General features: G+C 46.3%; 1 protein-coding gene across 7 annotated transcripts in view; it reads right to left on the bottom strand.

Annotated features, from left to right (window-relative positions):
- Nucleotides 1-15,187, bottom strand: part of Vps8 (VPS8 subunit of CORVET complex) — a 234,143-nt gene that overhangs the window by 66,412 nt on the left and 152,544 nt on the right. For all 7 annotated transcript variants that reach the window (XM_063270364.1, NM_001427620.1, XM_063270362.1 and 4 more), the window contains 4 exons: nucleotides 8,895-9,042; nucleotides 4,773-4,862; nucleotides 3,974-4,016; nucleotides 1,004-1,107 (listed from right to left, as the gene is read on the bottom strand). In XM_063270364.1, coding sequence (XP_063126434.1) covers nucleotides 1,004-1,107; nucleotides 3,974-4,016; nucleotides 4,773-4,862; nucleotides 8,895-9,042 — 385 coding nt within the window. The remainder of the gene's footprint in view (nucleotides 1-1,003; nucleotides 1,108-3,973; nucleotides 4,017-4,772; nucleotides 4,863-8,894; nucleotides 9,043-15,187) is intronic.

Raw genomic sequence — 15,187 nt, forward strand, 5'->3', positions numbered from 1 at the left:
AGGAAAAAAAATAACATCTATGTGTAAATATGTTTCTTATGCATACTTTTTACAATCCCTGACAAAAACATAATAAATTATAAAATTATGAAAACAGCAAACACACCCAAGATATACTTTTTGTTTTAATATATATAGTAAATATATATGAAAAGTTAAACTTAGTTTCCCATTTCAGACACTTAGGGTGTGGGAATTAGGCCTGATACCAGCATGAAGCCAGAGTCAGGAGCCCTGGAGGGCAAGCACAGAGAGGGGCTGTGTGACAGAACTCCTGCTAGCTGACCTTGTTACTTCTAGAGCCACGGAGAACTCAGCTGTCTGTCCTAAGCCTGCTGGAGTTGCTATTTCACTGTCGTAACTGCCTCCTGCGCCCGGTGCTCAGCGGACCTCCCTGGGGCTTCTGCTTTAACTCTGTTCAGTCCACTGTTAGCAGCAGGGCTCCCTAACCTTGGCTGCCACTAGAATCAGTGCACAGCATTCGGACACACTGATGGCTGGGTCTTAGCTGCAGAGGCTGTCGGTTAATTATATGGGGCACAGCACAAGTAATGAATATTTCAAAGCCCCAGGTCGTTCTCATGAAGGCTGAGGGGTCACCATATTACAACTGCTCTTTACCCTCTGCTGCACTCTGGGTACCTGCAGGGCTTAGCTCTCACTCTCACCACTGTGGGCAGAAAAGATGACAACAAGGACATGGTCCCACCACCCAGCATAAACAGAGGCCCCGCCCACCGCGCAGATGCCACAGGCACCCAGCATTCCCACGCCTGACAGTCTGCAGCTCAGTCTATGGACATGAGGCCTCTGTGGAAAGAAAGACGGCAGATACTCCTGATAGGGGCACCAAGAGCCTTACACTAGTGGGAACACCAGAGAGTGATTGAAGCCCAGACAAATTACATTCATGTGTCTGGGAGGGCAGCCGAGATAGAACTGACTCCTACTTTCCACACAGAATACGTTTTTTAAAGGGCTATGCAAATATCAGCTTGCTTACCTCTCGTTGCTGCTGATTCAAATTCTGTGAATTTCTCTGGCAAAGAGCAATGGTCTCTACCATGGTATCTTCAACAGCTTTCAGTTGGATGTCCTCCTTGGTATCTAGATTTGAAAAGAGGATAAATGTCAGATACGTTCCTGTTGCCTCAGAGCCTCTGTGAAAAGCCACACTCCGCTCTGTGTGTGTGTGTGTGTGTGTGTGTGTGTGTGTGTGTGTTCCAAAAAGTTGAGAGTCGAGAGATACATCCTGGACATGGGTGTCAGTGACCTCTGTCCTCCTGACTGAAAGTCACCTGACCTGCTGCTACCACAGCTGTAGCTGCTCTGGCCCCATGCCCTCCTCACTCTGAAGGACTGCACTCACAAACTAGGAGCTAAAAGAAATGTTCCTTCCCCAGTCACTTTGTTCAAATACCTTGTCACAGCCTAAGAAAGGTAGTAGTACTCAATGCCAAACCCAACCTATTTTACTCATCTCAAAACTGCTTCTTGTCCCCTAACTTCCAGAGGGAATTAAAGCCTCGTCATCTCCACATCTCCTGAGTTGTTCTCAGGAGCGTCTGTCTGTGCCCCTGGTTCATTCATTCTTTCTATCCTCCCAGTGTGCTTCCACCTGTCCCCTGTTGGAGCATCGGCTCTTCACTCAATTTCTGACTGCCAGACCCTACCTTTCTGGTCTCTTTCATATAAGTCCACTCAGATCGCTCTCTGCAGAAGGCACTAAAGATCCCTAAGCCTTAAAGACAGACTGCTTGAGTAACAGAGGCAGGACCCGGCCTTAACTCTGTGCTCTCCGTGAGGTTACTGGTAAGCCGCTCTCACACACGCCCACGCTAGGCCCCAAAGCCCCTTCCGGCTCTGTCTGCACACTTCCGTACTGATTCCTGAGTTACAGCTAGACCCTGAACTCTCTCAGCTCCTTTGCTGTTCCCATGGCACCTCTGACACTCTGTTCAACATGGAGTACAAGTTTATCTCCTGTGTCTCCTTCATGGGACTAAAGCTTCAGAGGAGAGAGGGCTGTGATTTTGTCAGCTGTGTGCTATATGTGCAGACTAAACAAAATGTCGTGTGCTTAGAAGACACTTGGATTTCTTAGCATACTGTCAACAGTGAATCTGAAGGCAGGATGTTGGTACTGGACCAGCTATGAGACTATGAACTGGCTTCTAGATATGTCACCAACAAATTCCCGCAGCAAGTGGGAAACACCTTTCTTAGTTTCCCTTAGCCATTCATATATTTGTAAAATTATCCTTGTAACACTAAATTTAAGAGAACACCACTAAATGCACCAAATACAACAAAATCAAATTGATTAAACACACTGACAATTCAAAAGCAATAATTAAATGTCTAGTTGATCATTGATAACCAAAGTAAACCAATTATTCCCATAGGTTCTAAAAAGCCAAAGTGCAATAGAAGGTGGCCAAGGTATAACACAAACTGGGTTACCAAGGACCTCGGCATCACAGAACATGGGCAAGTTATCCAGAGAGGTTGGATAAAGAGCACTCAGGGAGTGTGTGCAGGAAGGGTTCAAGGGACATGTTAAGAGGTGAGACAATATAAAACTCAGCTAGGAAGGATTCCCCCGACTTTATGGCAAGATGGGTTTGACTGTCAGGAACATAAAAGCAGGTATCTGACTAAAAACGGACGGAGGAGGAGAGGAGAAATACTTAAATGGTCAAAACAAGTACAGGAAGCAATGCCCTGCTGGCCAGAACCACCCAATGCCAGACAGCACCGGTGGAAGGAGAGAGAAGGGAGGTGAGGAGACAGAAGAGGAAAGGCTAAATCGAGAAGACAGGTAGAGTAGAAGGGATAGAGAGGGGGAGGAAGGGCGGACAGAGGAGGCAAGGATGAGAGTGGTGGTGAGACCGTGGTGCGGGGTGCAGCCAGTCCACACCCTGCTGAGGATGCGGGCTATGCAGGGAGGCTCTGGGTCCACGTCCCAGAACAGAGTAAGTTTTAAATTACTACTCTACCCAGCAACCCCACTTTTGTTCTTACGCCCAAAAGAAAGCGAGAACCCAAAAGCTATCTGTATAGTTCACAGCAGCGCTGTCCAGCAGACCAGAGTGGGGACGGCCCATGTGTCTGTTAAAGTGTAAATACGCAACGGGATGGGCATCTACACAGCAAACATGCAGCTCTACGAGACCAGACATCTGACTTGTTCCAACATTTAAGAGCTGTAAGGAGGTTACACTAGGGGAAATAACTCAACCATAAATTCAAACAGCAGGATTTCACTCTTATATGTCAACCAAATTCAGAAATTCCGAAACTAGAAGGCGGAACAGAAGGTGGGGTGTGTTAGGGGACCCCAACCCCATATCTAGGGACATAGAGGGTCTGCTTGGGAGATAAGAAAATTGGAACTAGATGGTGGTGAAGTGTGTATTAAGTAAGTATTATGTGTAGCATAATAATACATAATGCCGTTGGGACACTTTGTAGTTTTCCTTATTTTACAATAACCTTTAAAGATTAAAAGAAATGTCAATGAACAGAACAAAACACTCAGGATTCCAAAAGGTCAGGGTTCACTGCCTGGGGCTACGGCTCACCAGCAGCTCTGATCTGCTGGTATTTGGCACAGTTTGTTATGGACCCACACAGTCAGGCATAAGTGCAGACGGGGACATAGGGCAGTCAGGGGCGCCACACTCCCTTGCCTGGTTACCCTCATCCCACTACAGTGTGTTTGTGTGTGTGTGTGTGTGTGTGTGTGTGTGTGTGTGTGTGTGTGTGAGACTTTCAAGCGTCCTCAAAATCCGCTAAAACTTCCTTCTACATTAAAGCAGATCAGGGGGGTTATGGAAACGGCTTGGGGTAGTCATTACTAAGCTAAGGCAGTGTATTATGTAACATTAAGCAGATCAGGGGGTTATGGAAACGGCTTGGGGTAGTCATTACTAAGCTAAGGCAGTGTATTACATTTCATGGAAGAACTTACTTTCATTCTGCCGGGTCATCTCTTGCAGCCTGCTCTGCAGCCTCTGGGAGGCAAAAACACAGGGGTGAGAAAACACTTTGTATTTCTACCCACCACGTCTTTGAATTAATGAACTTTAGAGGTAAATCCCCAAGAAACAGCTGTGAGTCGGCTCGGTTCCTGCACCAAGCCTCGATGACCTGAGTTGCGTCCCTGGGACCGGCATGGTGGAAAGAGAAAGGATTCCTGCGCTTGTCCTCTGACCTCCACTGTGCTTACCTGTGCCCATACAGACAGACATATACGTAAGGAAGTGAACACATGAAATGTTCTTTTGCTGTCCTTCAGCATGGACTCTCTGTCTACAAGGCTCATGACGTGGGAGTGCCTGCAGATCAGGTGTCACTGGCTCTGCCCATGTGTGCCTCTCTGTACCGCTACACAGTCACCACTGATGTCTCATAGAGCAGTACTGAGGACCCATGTTTTGGATGAGGATGTGAAATTCTGACTGGGTCATGAGACAAACAGGTGTGCTGGGCAGGTACTAACAAAAAGTCCTGACAGGCCTATCCTCAGGGCACAGGGCACACACAGACTTACGGCTGAATTTTCTCTAACCTCGAGATGTACTGTGGAGACTTTCCATGTATATAAATTTTGACTTTAAAATTATGCCATAGATAAATATGCACCTGTCCTCGGTGAGCCCCATAATTAAGCACTTCTATCTGTAGCTTACCTCGAGACCCAAGAGACAAAGACAGACTGGGGAGTGGCAGAGGGACAGAGTGTGACAGTAAGCACGGTCAACACCTACCTCCAGCAGCAGCAGGAAGGCACCATGGACATCCCCCTTCTTCTCCAACAGATATGCAGTGACTTCGTGGAGCTGGTACTTTTGTGTAATCTAGGAAAAGCAGAAGGGCTTCTGTAAGTTGGGGTTTCAGAGTACAGAGGGCACAGCACACAAGCCATGGGCCAGCCATTAGTGAACCTGTGTCTTTGCAGAATGCTACCGCATAGGGCGCTCTGTGCAACCCATCTTATAGTGAACGCATCTGGTAGTTATACTTGCAACAGTTTCATTCCTTTTTTACTTGATTTTCCAAATTAACCACACATCTGAATGAGGTGCACCCTCAAGAAAAGTCAGCACACACGGAGAGTGTCAAATAATTCTACATAAAGCACTGGAACAAGATGACTGAAAAGAGCACATATTAACTTACGGGGGTTTAGTGAAAATCACTTTCCAGGACAGCCGGCTAGTGCAAGGCTCACTTTCCAGGATGGTCTGTTAGTGAAAGACTCACTTTCCAGGGCGGCCTGCTAGTTCAAGGCTCACTTTCCAGGATGGCCTGCTAGTGCAAGGCTCACTTTCCAGGGCGGCCTGCTAGTTCAAGGCTCACTTTCCAGGATGTCTGTTAGTGAAAGACTCACTTTCCAGGACGGCCTGCTAGTGCAAGGCTCACTTTCCAGGACGGCCTGCTAGTGCAAGGCTCACTTTCCAGGACGGCCTGCTAGTGCAAGGCTCACTTTCCAGGACATCCTGCTGGTACAAGGCTCACTTTCCAGGACAGGCTACTAGTGCAAGGCTCACTTTCCAGGACGGCCTGCTAGTGCAAGGCTCACTTTCGAGGACAGAAAGAATTTAGTTGGTTGCTAAGTACAAACCAGCTTAAATGAGCTCTCATATTTTAATGTCATAGCAGCAAACAACAAATATGTCCTTAGAGAGCCAGGCATGGTGGTGCCTGCCTTTATGATCACGGCACTCTGGAGGCAGAGGCAGAATCTCCATGACTCCGAGACCGGCCTGTTCTACACATCAGGTTCCAGGGTAACTAGAGATACACAGCGAGACTCATCTTAACCAAACCAAACAAAACAGCAAAACAAGCCTTACAGAAATGTTACAGAAAGGCAAGTTTCTGAATGTGAAGAATCAGGTCCACAGAGCTGTCCGTTCTCCCTGCATTGATGCAGTTCAATGCGTTTTACAATTGAAGCACCACAAGCTTTCAGAGAGACTTGGTATTGTGATCCTAAGTGACACAGAGCTGGTGGGGAAGGGAAGCATATGGGGTTTTATCAAGTAAGGGAGGGGACGAGGCTTTCCCCAAATGATAGGTCTTCTGTCAAACTGTGTGGACTAAAATATGTGGTGGGCATACAGGGAAAGACAACCAAAGGAAAGAAGAGACCACAGACAGATCCACGTGTGCAGAGTTTAACACAACAAAGTATGGTGTTCAGTCAGTGAAGACGGTATGCTGGATAGTTTTTTTTTATGTCAACTCGACACAAGAAGGCAGGCTGAGCAAGTCCTAGGTAAGCAGCACCCCTCCACGACCTCTGCGTCAGCTCCTGCCTCCAGCTTCCAGCGCCATTTGAGTTCCTGTCCTAGAATAAGGAAGCATCATCTGAATAAACCCTTTCCTCCCAGAGTTCCTTTGGTCATGGTTTCATCATAGCTAAGCTTCCATGGTTTCATCATAGCTAAGCTCAGAGAGTCAGGGAGCTGATGGTTCAGTGTTAAAAGCACTGCCTGAAAGCTGATGACCCGAGTTCAATCCCTAGATCCCGCAGTAGGAGAAGGAAAGCAACTCCTGAAGGGTGTCTCTGGCATCTACATGTGTACTGTGGTATATAGTGAGTGTATATACACACAGAGATCTATGCATGTGTGTGTGTATATATATGTGCATATATATATGTGTGTATGTGTGTGTGCGTGTGTGTGTTTATATATGTGTGTATACACACAGAAATCTATGCATGTGTATGTGTGTATATATGTGCATATATATGTGTGTGTGTATGCATGTGTGTGTTTATATATGTGTGTGTGTCTGTGCGTGTGTGTGTTTATATATGTGTGTATACACACAGAGATCTATGCATGTGTATGTGTATATATGTGCATATATAAATGTGTGTGTGTGCATGTGTGTGTTTATATATGTGTGTGTGTGCATGTGTGTGTTTATATATGTGTGTATACAGAGATCTATGCATGTGTATGTGTATATATATGTGCATATATATGTGTGTGTGTTTATATATGTGGGTATACATACAGAAACATATGCATATCTATATATATGTGCGCATGTGCGTGTTTATGTGTGTATACATAAATGTGTATGTATATACATACACACAAACACATATACAAATGATAATAATTATTTTTCATAATCAGTGAGGAAAAGATGATAAAACATCGTAAACGCCAGGCACTTAGCATCATGCACGGTGGAAGAGATAAGCCTTTCCCTTGATCAGTCTACAGATGGAATGAATGAAGCCCAAAATGTGAGAGGTTAAACTCTATAGAGGGAGAAGGGAAACCTTTTGTATCACGAAAACAGGGATGGAAATAGCAGACACATACGCTTACGCTTTTGGATAGTGACAAATCGGAACAGAGGTAAAAGCCGTAGTAAAGATGCACCAAAGCGGAGTGAGGAAGGAAGCGCTTCTATTACACAGCTGGCGAAGAGCACGGGATGCAGAAACCAGACAGGCGTGTCTACAAGTGAGTGACAGCAAAACATAGTGGAAAAAATGGTGCCCGTGTGAATACCAACCAGTGACACCATCATACCATCGAAATGGAACATACCAAATGTGTTAAGTAAAAGTGTTTTTTGATTGATTAAAAAAATTAGGAATCCTCAAAGCTATGGGGAAATGATGTGCGTGTGTGTGTGCCTGTGTGTGCGTGTGTGTGCGTGTGAACACTGATGAGAACAGAAGCACAGGAATACTGGATGCATGGGAACAGAGGCAGTTGGAAATGGTGTGTGTGCGTGTGTGTGTGCGTGTGTGTGTGCGTGTGCGTGTGAACACTGATGAGAACAGAAGCACAGGAATACTGGATGCATGGGAACAGAGGCAGTTGGAAATGGTGTGTGTGTGTGTGTGCGTGTGTGTGTGTGTGTGTGTGCGTGTGTGTGCGTGTGAACACTGATGAGAACAGAAGCACAGGAATACTGGATGCATGGGAACAGAGGCAGTTGGGAGTACTGCAAACTTCAGCACCAAGCCACTCTAGCAGGCATGGCCAACCTGGGTGCACAGGCCGTGTGTGTCACAGGTCATCTACGAGTGCCCCCAGCATATGCTTAGAACATTTGGTTGATAGTGACCTCAGAGGAAAAGGAAGGAGAGAGGGCAGACAAAGGAGCTTTGTCTATTAAATAAGGCGATGTTCAAATGCACTGAAATTTACTCGGTGGGAACGCACGGAGCTGATACTGTGCACATTTCTAAGTACCTGAAATGTTTCGTAAGTCAACATTTCTAAAATATGGAGGCACCTCGGAAAGTGGATGCAGAAAATATGGGTCACTATTTGTTTTTTTCTTTTTTCTTTTTTTCGGGGCTGGGGACCGAACCCAGGACCTTGCGCTTCCTAGGCAAGCGCTCTACCACTGAGCCAAATCCCCAACCCCAAGGATCACTATTTGTTAAGAGCAAAGGGAAGAAGACATAATGTTATCCTCAAATTTTAAATGGGAAAACATACTAGCCTCATAATATATGCCTAAACATATGCACACGCACGCGCGCGCGCGCGCGCGCACACACACACACACACACACACACACACACACACACACCCCAAAAAATATCAAGGCATGGAGCGCTCTGAAGCTGCTGGGCTTTTCTGCAGCCTTCGAATTCCTTGGCGCACCTGGACTACTTGACCACAACAGTTTGTACCAGGAACTTGCCGCGTTCCCTTTCCCAGGTTGGCTAGAATTCCTATAAAACCTGACAGAGCTGTTTGAAAGCATCTGACTGTAGCAATGATGACTGCACCCTGGGTACCAGCACTCACTGGGAACTTCACACCCGGGTATCCCTATGCCCGTGAAAGGGGGAGACTTCAAAACAGGTCACATTGTCTTGTGCCTTCAGGCGGCCTTACCTGAATAGTTTCCTCCAGATGGTAGCAGTCGAGGACTTGCAGTGTCTCTATGACTTGGTCAGGACTGAACTGGCACAGGAGCTCAATGAACTGCTCTGTAACGCAAGGTGGGATCTGCAGGGATTCCTGACTGATGTGGACACGTTCCCTGAAGGGACAAGGCAAGAGACTCCTGAGTAAAGCCCCCCTGAGCACACCTATAATCAAAGGGTACAGGTAAGGGGCACATTGTGCTGAAACAAGGTCACCTTTAAGAGATAAAAATGCCTATTGTGCTTCAAGTACTCAAGCGAACTATTCCATATGTCTGAGGCACGGAATAAGTCTCAGCTCGCGTGGAGTAACTAGCAAGAGTTAAACTTCATTCTAAAAGACGTAAGACCCAAGTCAGTTTAGACATCAAGCACTATGAGTCGCTATAGTAACGAATGACCTCTAGTCTTTGCAAGAGTCCCTAGCATGCTTCCCTTTCCAGCTCCAGTGACACCACTCTCTGGCTGCTTTTTCATTAATTTAGCACATGCTGTGTATGGTCTTTGGGAAAGTCGACTGAGAAAATGCCTCCACCAGACTGGCCTGTGGCAAGCCTGTGGGACATTTTCTTAAATAATGATTAATATGGTAAGCCCATGCCATGGGGGCAGTGTCACCCTGGATCGTACAGGAAATCAAGCTGACACTCTGCAAGACAGCCTGACTCCTGTCACATTCTACACCTCGTCCTTAGAAACGGGCAGCTTTAGCTCCCACCTCTCATCATATAGCTTCTCTTTATACCAAATGGAGGCCACCACAGAAAACCACAAATGGACACAATGCAGAGAGCATTGATAGCTTAGGAAAACAGCACACCCTGAGTAACAACTGCTGGAGGAGTATTGTGGACAAGTGTGTGGGTTCAAGCATCAAGGGTTCCTCTGCCTCTAAGTCTACCTGCAGGAAGCTCATTGGCTCTCACCATGAAGGACTCCCGCTTCTAGCAGGGGGAGGAGAGAAGCAGATGCTTCCAAATACACACAGTTCGCTCTTCTCTCTCAACAGGCCCCCCTGACATGATGGACAGGACTACATCACACTCACTACCTCATGCCATGTGAGTCCTAAGGCCTCAAGCGGTGAGACAGTGAGTGTCTAGAGCTGCTGTTCTGGATCTGTTATCACTGCCAGGACACTAGCACACCTCTCCAGAGAGGTGCATGGACTGGAGCTTCCCCAGTGCTTAACTGATGCCAAGAAGCACAACAGCCAACTCCAGCCTTCCTGTCTCACGGACGGCTCTGGGAGAGAAAGGCTGACACTCTGAAGAGGCTGAGGACAGGAGCGCAAAAGCTAAGAGCTAAATGAAGATCACTGTGCCTGCCGTGCACCCTCCCACCACAGCAACAGGCCCTTTCACAGAAACAAGGGAATAGGACAGGGAAACCAGTGTCTCCAACTTTCCTCAAGAAGCAGTCTTCAGGGAAATGCAAGGGTAGGAGGGCTGGGGGTTGGGACCTGGGGAAAGATTCCAGCCTCAGGCATTACAGCAAACAGTAAACACACTCTTAGCCACATGAACATAAAACCCTAAATTTGAAGGTCTATTCTCTCTAGTTTCTTTTGCATAGAGATGTCTAGCTTTCATTCCAAAAGTATAAGACGTGAGGAGACAAAGCAATGCGGTTTGAAGAGGTGCGGCAAGCAGCGAAGGCAGACGACAGAGATGCTGGGGTGCGAACTAACACAGTGAGAGCTCTGAGAGGAAATGTAGGCAAGCAAGGAGAGAATAACGCAGGCAGATGAACACACATCTGAGATACAATGGAAACTGAGGAGAGGAAAGTAATACAGAGATGAAGACAGCCTCTGGTGTGCTTATCAACAGTCTAGACACAGCTGAGGGCAGATGTCTGTCCACAGACATCTCCAAACTTCATTTGCTAAAAGGTAAATGAAGAAAAGGAAGGACAGAATATCCAAGAATTGTATAGTAAGGCCCCGAAGAATAAATACACATAATGGAACTGTGAGAAGGAGAAAGAACATAGGAAAAAATAAATGGTAACTTAATTTTCCAAAATGAATGGTAAACCATGGAGCACCAGGCCCCACCAGCAGAGGGGAGGGCAGAGGGAAGACCCTAGAGATGCAGGTGGGAGAGGAAGTTCATTAGACGTCCTCAAGCACTGCAAGCCGCGGGGAACAGTGTTAAAGTGCTGAAGGGAAAAGCGAAAACAACCGGAAAGTCTGTAATTCAGCAAAACTGGCTCTTAAAGGCTAAAAGGGAATATTTTCCCAGACAAAGAAAAATTGAGGGAATACATTGCTGACACGTCTGCTCTACAAGAAATGCTGAAGGAAGGTCTTCGGAAAGCAGGTGGGTACAAGTCAGAGCCTGGATCTATAAAGACAGAGTGCGCTGGGGACAGGACACATTCTATCAGACAGTGCTTGACTCAGAAGAGCACAGTGCAGACAGCCCAGTGCAGTGAGCATGGTGTGGACAGATCAGGCGCAGGAGGGAACGGCCCCATGATGATGCCACAGGCTCTCATCGTGCTATTTGTACTCAGAATCTGATCACTGAAAGAGATCTTGCTAAATAAAGGGCAGTCACTAGTGTGTGTGTGTGTGTGTGCATGCGTGTGCATGTGTGTGTGTGCATGTGTGTGTGAGTACTCGCATGCGCGCGCGTGTGCATACATGCATGTGTTTGTGTGTGCACGAGTGTGTGTGCATGCGTGTGTGCATGCGCGTGCATGTAAATGCGTGTGTGTATGCGTTCGTGTGCATTCGTGTGTGTGCATGCGTGTGCATGTGTGTGAGTACGCGCATGCGCGCGTGTGTGCATACGTGCATGTGTTTGTGTGTGTGCACGAGTGTGTGTGCATGCGCGTGCATGTAAATGCGTGTGTGTGCATGCGTTCGTGTGCATTCGTGTGTGTGTGCGTGTGTGTGTGTGTGTGTGTGTTTGGGAGGGATGGTCAGAGGATAACCTGTGGAAATCTCCCCTTTCACATGTGAGTTCTAGGGGCTGAATTCAGGTTGTCAGTCTTGGGAACAGGCGCCTTTACGTGGGGAGACAAGTCAGACACCCAGTTTTTTGGGTTTTTTTGGTTTGGTTTTTTTTTTTTGTGGATTCATATAAACTATCTAATTAAAACCAGGCAAGGCAGAGAACAAGCGATGAACAGGCAGAAGAGGAACAAGACACCTGAGTCTGCTCACAGCAGAAGAGAAGAACCTTAACGAACCCTTTTCATTGCAAAGTGGAGAAACCTAAGTATTTGCAAGGAGGGTTAAAAACGGCAAAGTTTATGGAACTTCAGTATGTGGCACTAACATGCCAGCTGTCACTGTGTCAGACGTGTGCGGCACAAAGGGCAAAGCCACCAAGGATGCTGAGCAAGCTCAGCTGGGTAGCCACGCCCACATTCTCTCTGACCAGTGCGCACTGTCAACGCACATCTTCCCCGTCTTCATTTACGCGGCTGGGCTTGCAGATTGGGATTCAATTAGACGTGCAAGTGTTTAACTGGCTTCTTCCCTGTCTCCTGCTTAGAGTCACTTTTCCTATTCTGAATGCTAAGACGGATAGTTTTCTATCATTTTAAAGTGCTTTCTAAACAGAAATCTTTTTTTTTTTAAAGATTTATTTTATTTATTATATATAAGTACACTGTAGCTGTCTTCAGATACACCAGAAGAGGGCATCAGATCTCTTTTACAGATGGTTGTGAGCCACCATGTGGTTGCTGGGAATTGAACTCATGACCTCTGGAAGAGCAGTCGGGTGCTCTTAACCGCTGAGCCATCTCTCCAGCCCAGAAATCTTTACAAGGCATCTTCACAGCATTTACCTACCTGTGGGCGAGCTGTGTTCAAGGACTCAGTATGGGAGAAAGAGGACACAGACACAGAGAGAGGGATGGAACTAGGGCATCCTTTGAGCTGCTCAGTGCTGCTCAAGACGGAGGAGGACAGATGGAAGGACGCCCAGCACACTGGAGAGATGGGCCAGGCCAGGTCAGGAAAGCCCTGTGGATACCAGAGTCCGGATTTTGCTGTGGGTGGTGGGGGAAGAAGAGCTGTGAGAGGAGGGGGACAGCGGTCATGCTTTACTTGCTGAGGGTGGACACAGGCATTAAGAAGGCCATATAGGAGGGGTGTGCACATGAGGGTGTGCACCTGCAGATTTTGCTCACTTATTTTGATATGTTCTCTTACCGGGTTGCCCAGGCTGGCCTTAAATTTGTGAGGTCAAGTTAGCCTCCTGCCCTGGCCCCCAAGGTAGCCCACACTACAGATACGCACCCTCATGCCTGGCTCTGTGGATCCTGAGGACTGCCTGATTCTGTGTGGAATGACTGAGAAGATGGAAGGGCAGTGGGTCGGAAAGTGAAAGCAGGTAACCTCTCGGGACCCCGATGAAGCATATGCCTGCATTTCAGTCTGTCCCTGCTGGGAGAGTAAGCTCTTTGATGCCAGGGCTCTGTGGTAGTCACTACTCGATCTTCCGTACCAGTCGCCGTGTTCAACAGGCTTCAGCTGAAATTACTAAATGAATTAGTAAGTTGATAAAGCTATTCGCTAAGAAACAAAGTGAGGGGAAATGTTTGAGTTAGAAAAGAGTAACCAGAGCAATCTCCCTCTAAATACATAAACGTACACAGGCTGCATGCATGGGGGAGAGGAGGGAGGAGGAGGGACAGAGAGGGAGGGAGGGGGGGTTCAATGTCGATTCTGGGCTTCTGGCAACATCCTAGCAGAGGGGAGACAAGGCTGAACATGTTCACAACCATTTCCCACAGGGGACTCACTACAGAGGACTGCATTTTGTATGGAAAAGTTCAAGAGCATCTATTATGTTCTAACTTTTATTTAACTTTGGGAATTGGTATCTTCAGATGTCCCTTCAAAGATAGCCCCAGAACTACCGACAGTTCCAGTGGCAACCCAGAAGCATTTCCATAATCTATATTTTGCTTCTTGGCAAAGTTACCCATGTTCAGTTTTTACTTTATCTTGATTGAAGACTTAAAAATACAACATGCCATTTGATGTGAGAGTTTTCTTACGAGAAAAGCCCTATTATATATTTCAGAGCCCTCAAAGATATTAACAAAAGCCAAATCAACGTCTACAGGAAATTCACACTGGGGAAGAGCTTTGAATATAAATTCTCTTGCATGTTCTCTGGACTCCACAAAGCTCATGTCCTTACAAAGGCCACCGGTGTCCTTTTGTGGTGTCCTTCAAGTATGCCCTCTGCATAGATGCCAGCCCGTCAGGAGTCCTGCAGGAACTGGTGGTCAACAGAACCCAGGGGGAGGGGTGGGGAGGGCTCTGGGCAGCAGCTGGTGGGCAGAGAAATGGAAGAGGATATTTCCCAGACAAATGAGTCTGTGAGCAGACTCAGGTGTCTTGTTCCTCTTCTGCCTGCCCATCGCTTGTTTTCTGCCTTGACTGGTTTTAATTAAATAGTTTATATGAATCCACAAAAAAAAAAAAAAAACAAAAAAAAAAAACTCTCCTAAGCTGGTGCCTCCATGCAGAAAAGCACCTTTTTCTGGAGGATTAACTCCTCCAACCATCTGACCTTTCCAAATATAGATGCCACGTGACACTAGTATCTTGGTGGGTCATTTAAGTCTACTGGCAGAATTATTATATAATAAGGATAACTTAAAGGATTTGGGGAAAGAAAGAAAAATATAAAAATTCAGCTAGAGAATGTGTTCCTTTAAAATGCTGTTTACAACATACTCCAATTAAAAACAACTCAGTAGTATTAAGCCAAATATGTATACTATATATGTGAATGAATATATTCATTCTCATATATATATTCTCATATATGTATATATATGAAGATCTAATTAAGTGGGCCAAAGGCCATTCTGTTGTGATATATACAAGCAAGATGCCTTCAGTTCAAAATGTTTTATTTCTCCTGTTCTCCAGAATGCTTGTGTAGATAGTTATTTCATGGAGGAATTGGGGGGGGCAGCTAGGGATTTTTTTAAGGGTTTACTTTTCTTTCTTTCTTTCTTTCTTTCTTTCTTTCTTCCATTTTTAAAGATTTATTTTATCTATATGAGTACTCTGTAGCTGTCTTCAGACACACCAGAAGAGGGCATCAGATCCCATTACAGATGACCAAGAGCCACCATGTGGTTGCTGGGAATTGAACTCAGGACCTCTGGAAGAACAGCCAGTGCTCTTAACCACTGAGCCAACTCTCCAGCCCACAGGTTTTCTTAAGAACAGAAAAGGAAGAAACGAAGGTGGAAAACATTGTAGACCTGGCTCTC

The sequence above is a fragment of the Rattus norvegicus genome, chromosome 11 (genome assembly GCF_036323735.1).
Source record: "Rattus norvegicus strain BN/NHsdMcwi chromosome 11, GRCr8, whole genome shotgun sequence".
Classification (NCBI taxonomy): domain Eukaryota; kingdom Metazoa; phylum Chordata; class Mammalia; order Rodentia; family Muridae; genus Rattus; species Rattus norvegicus.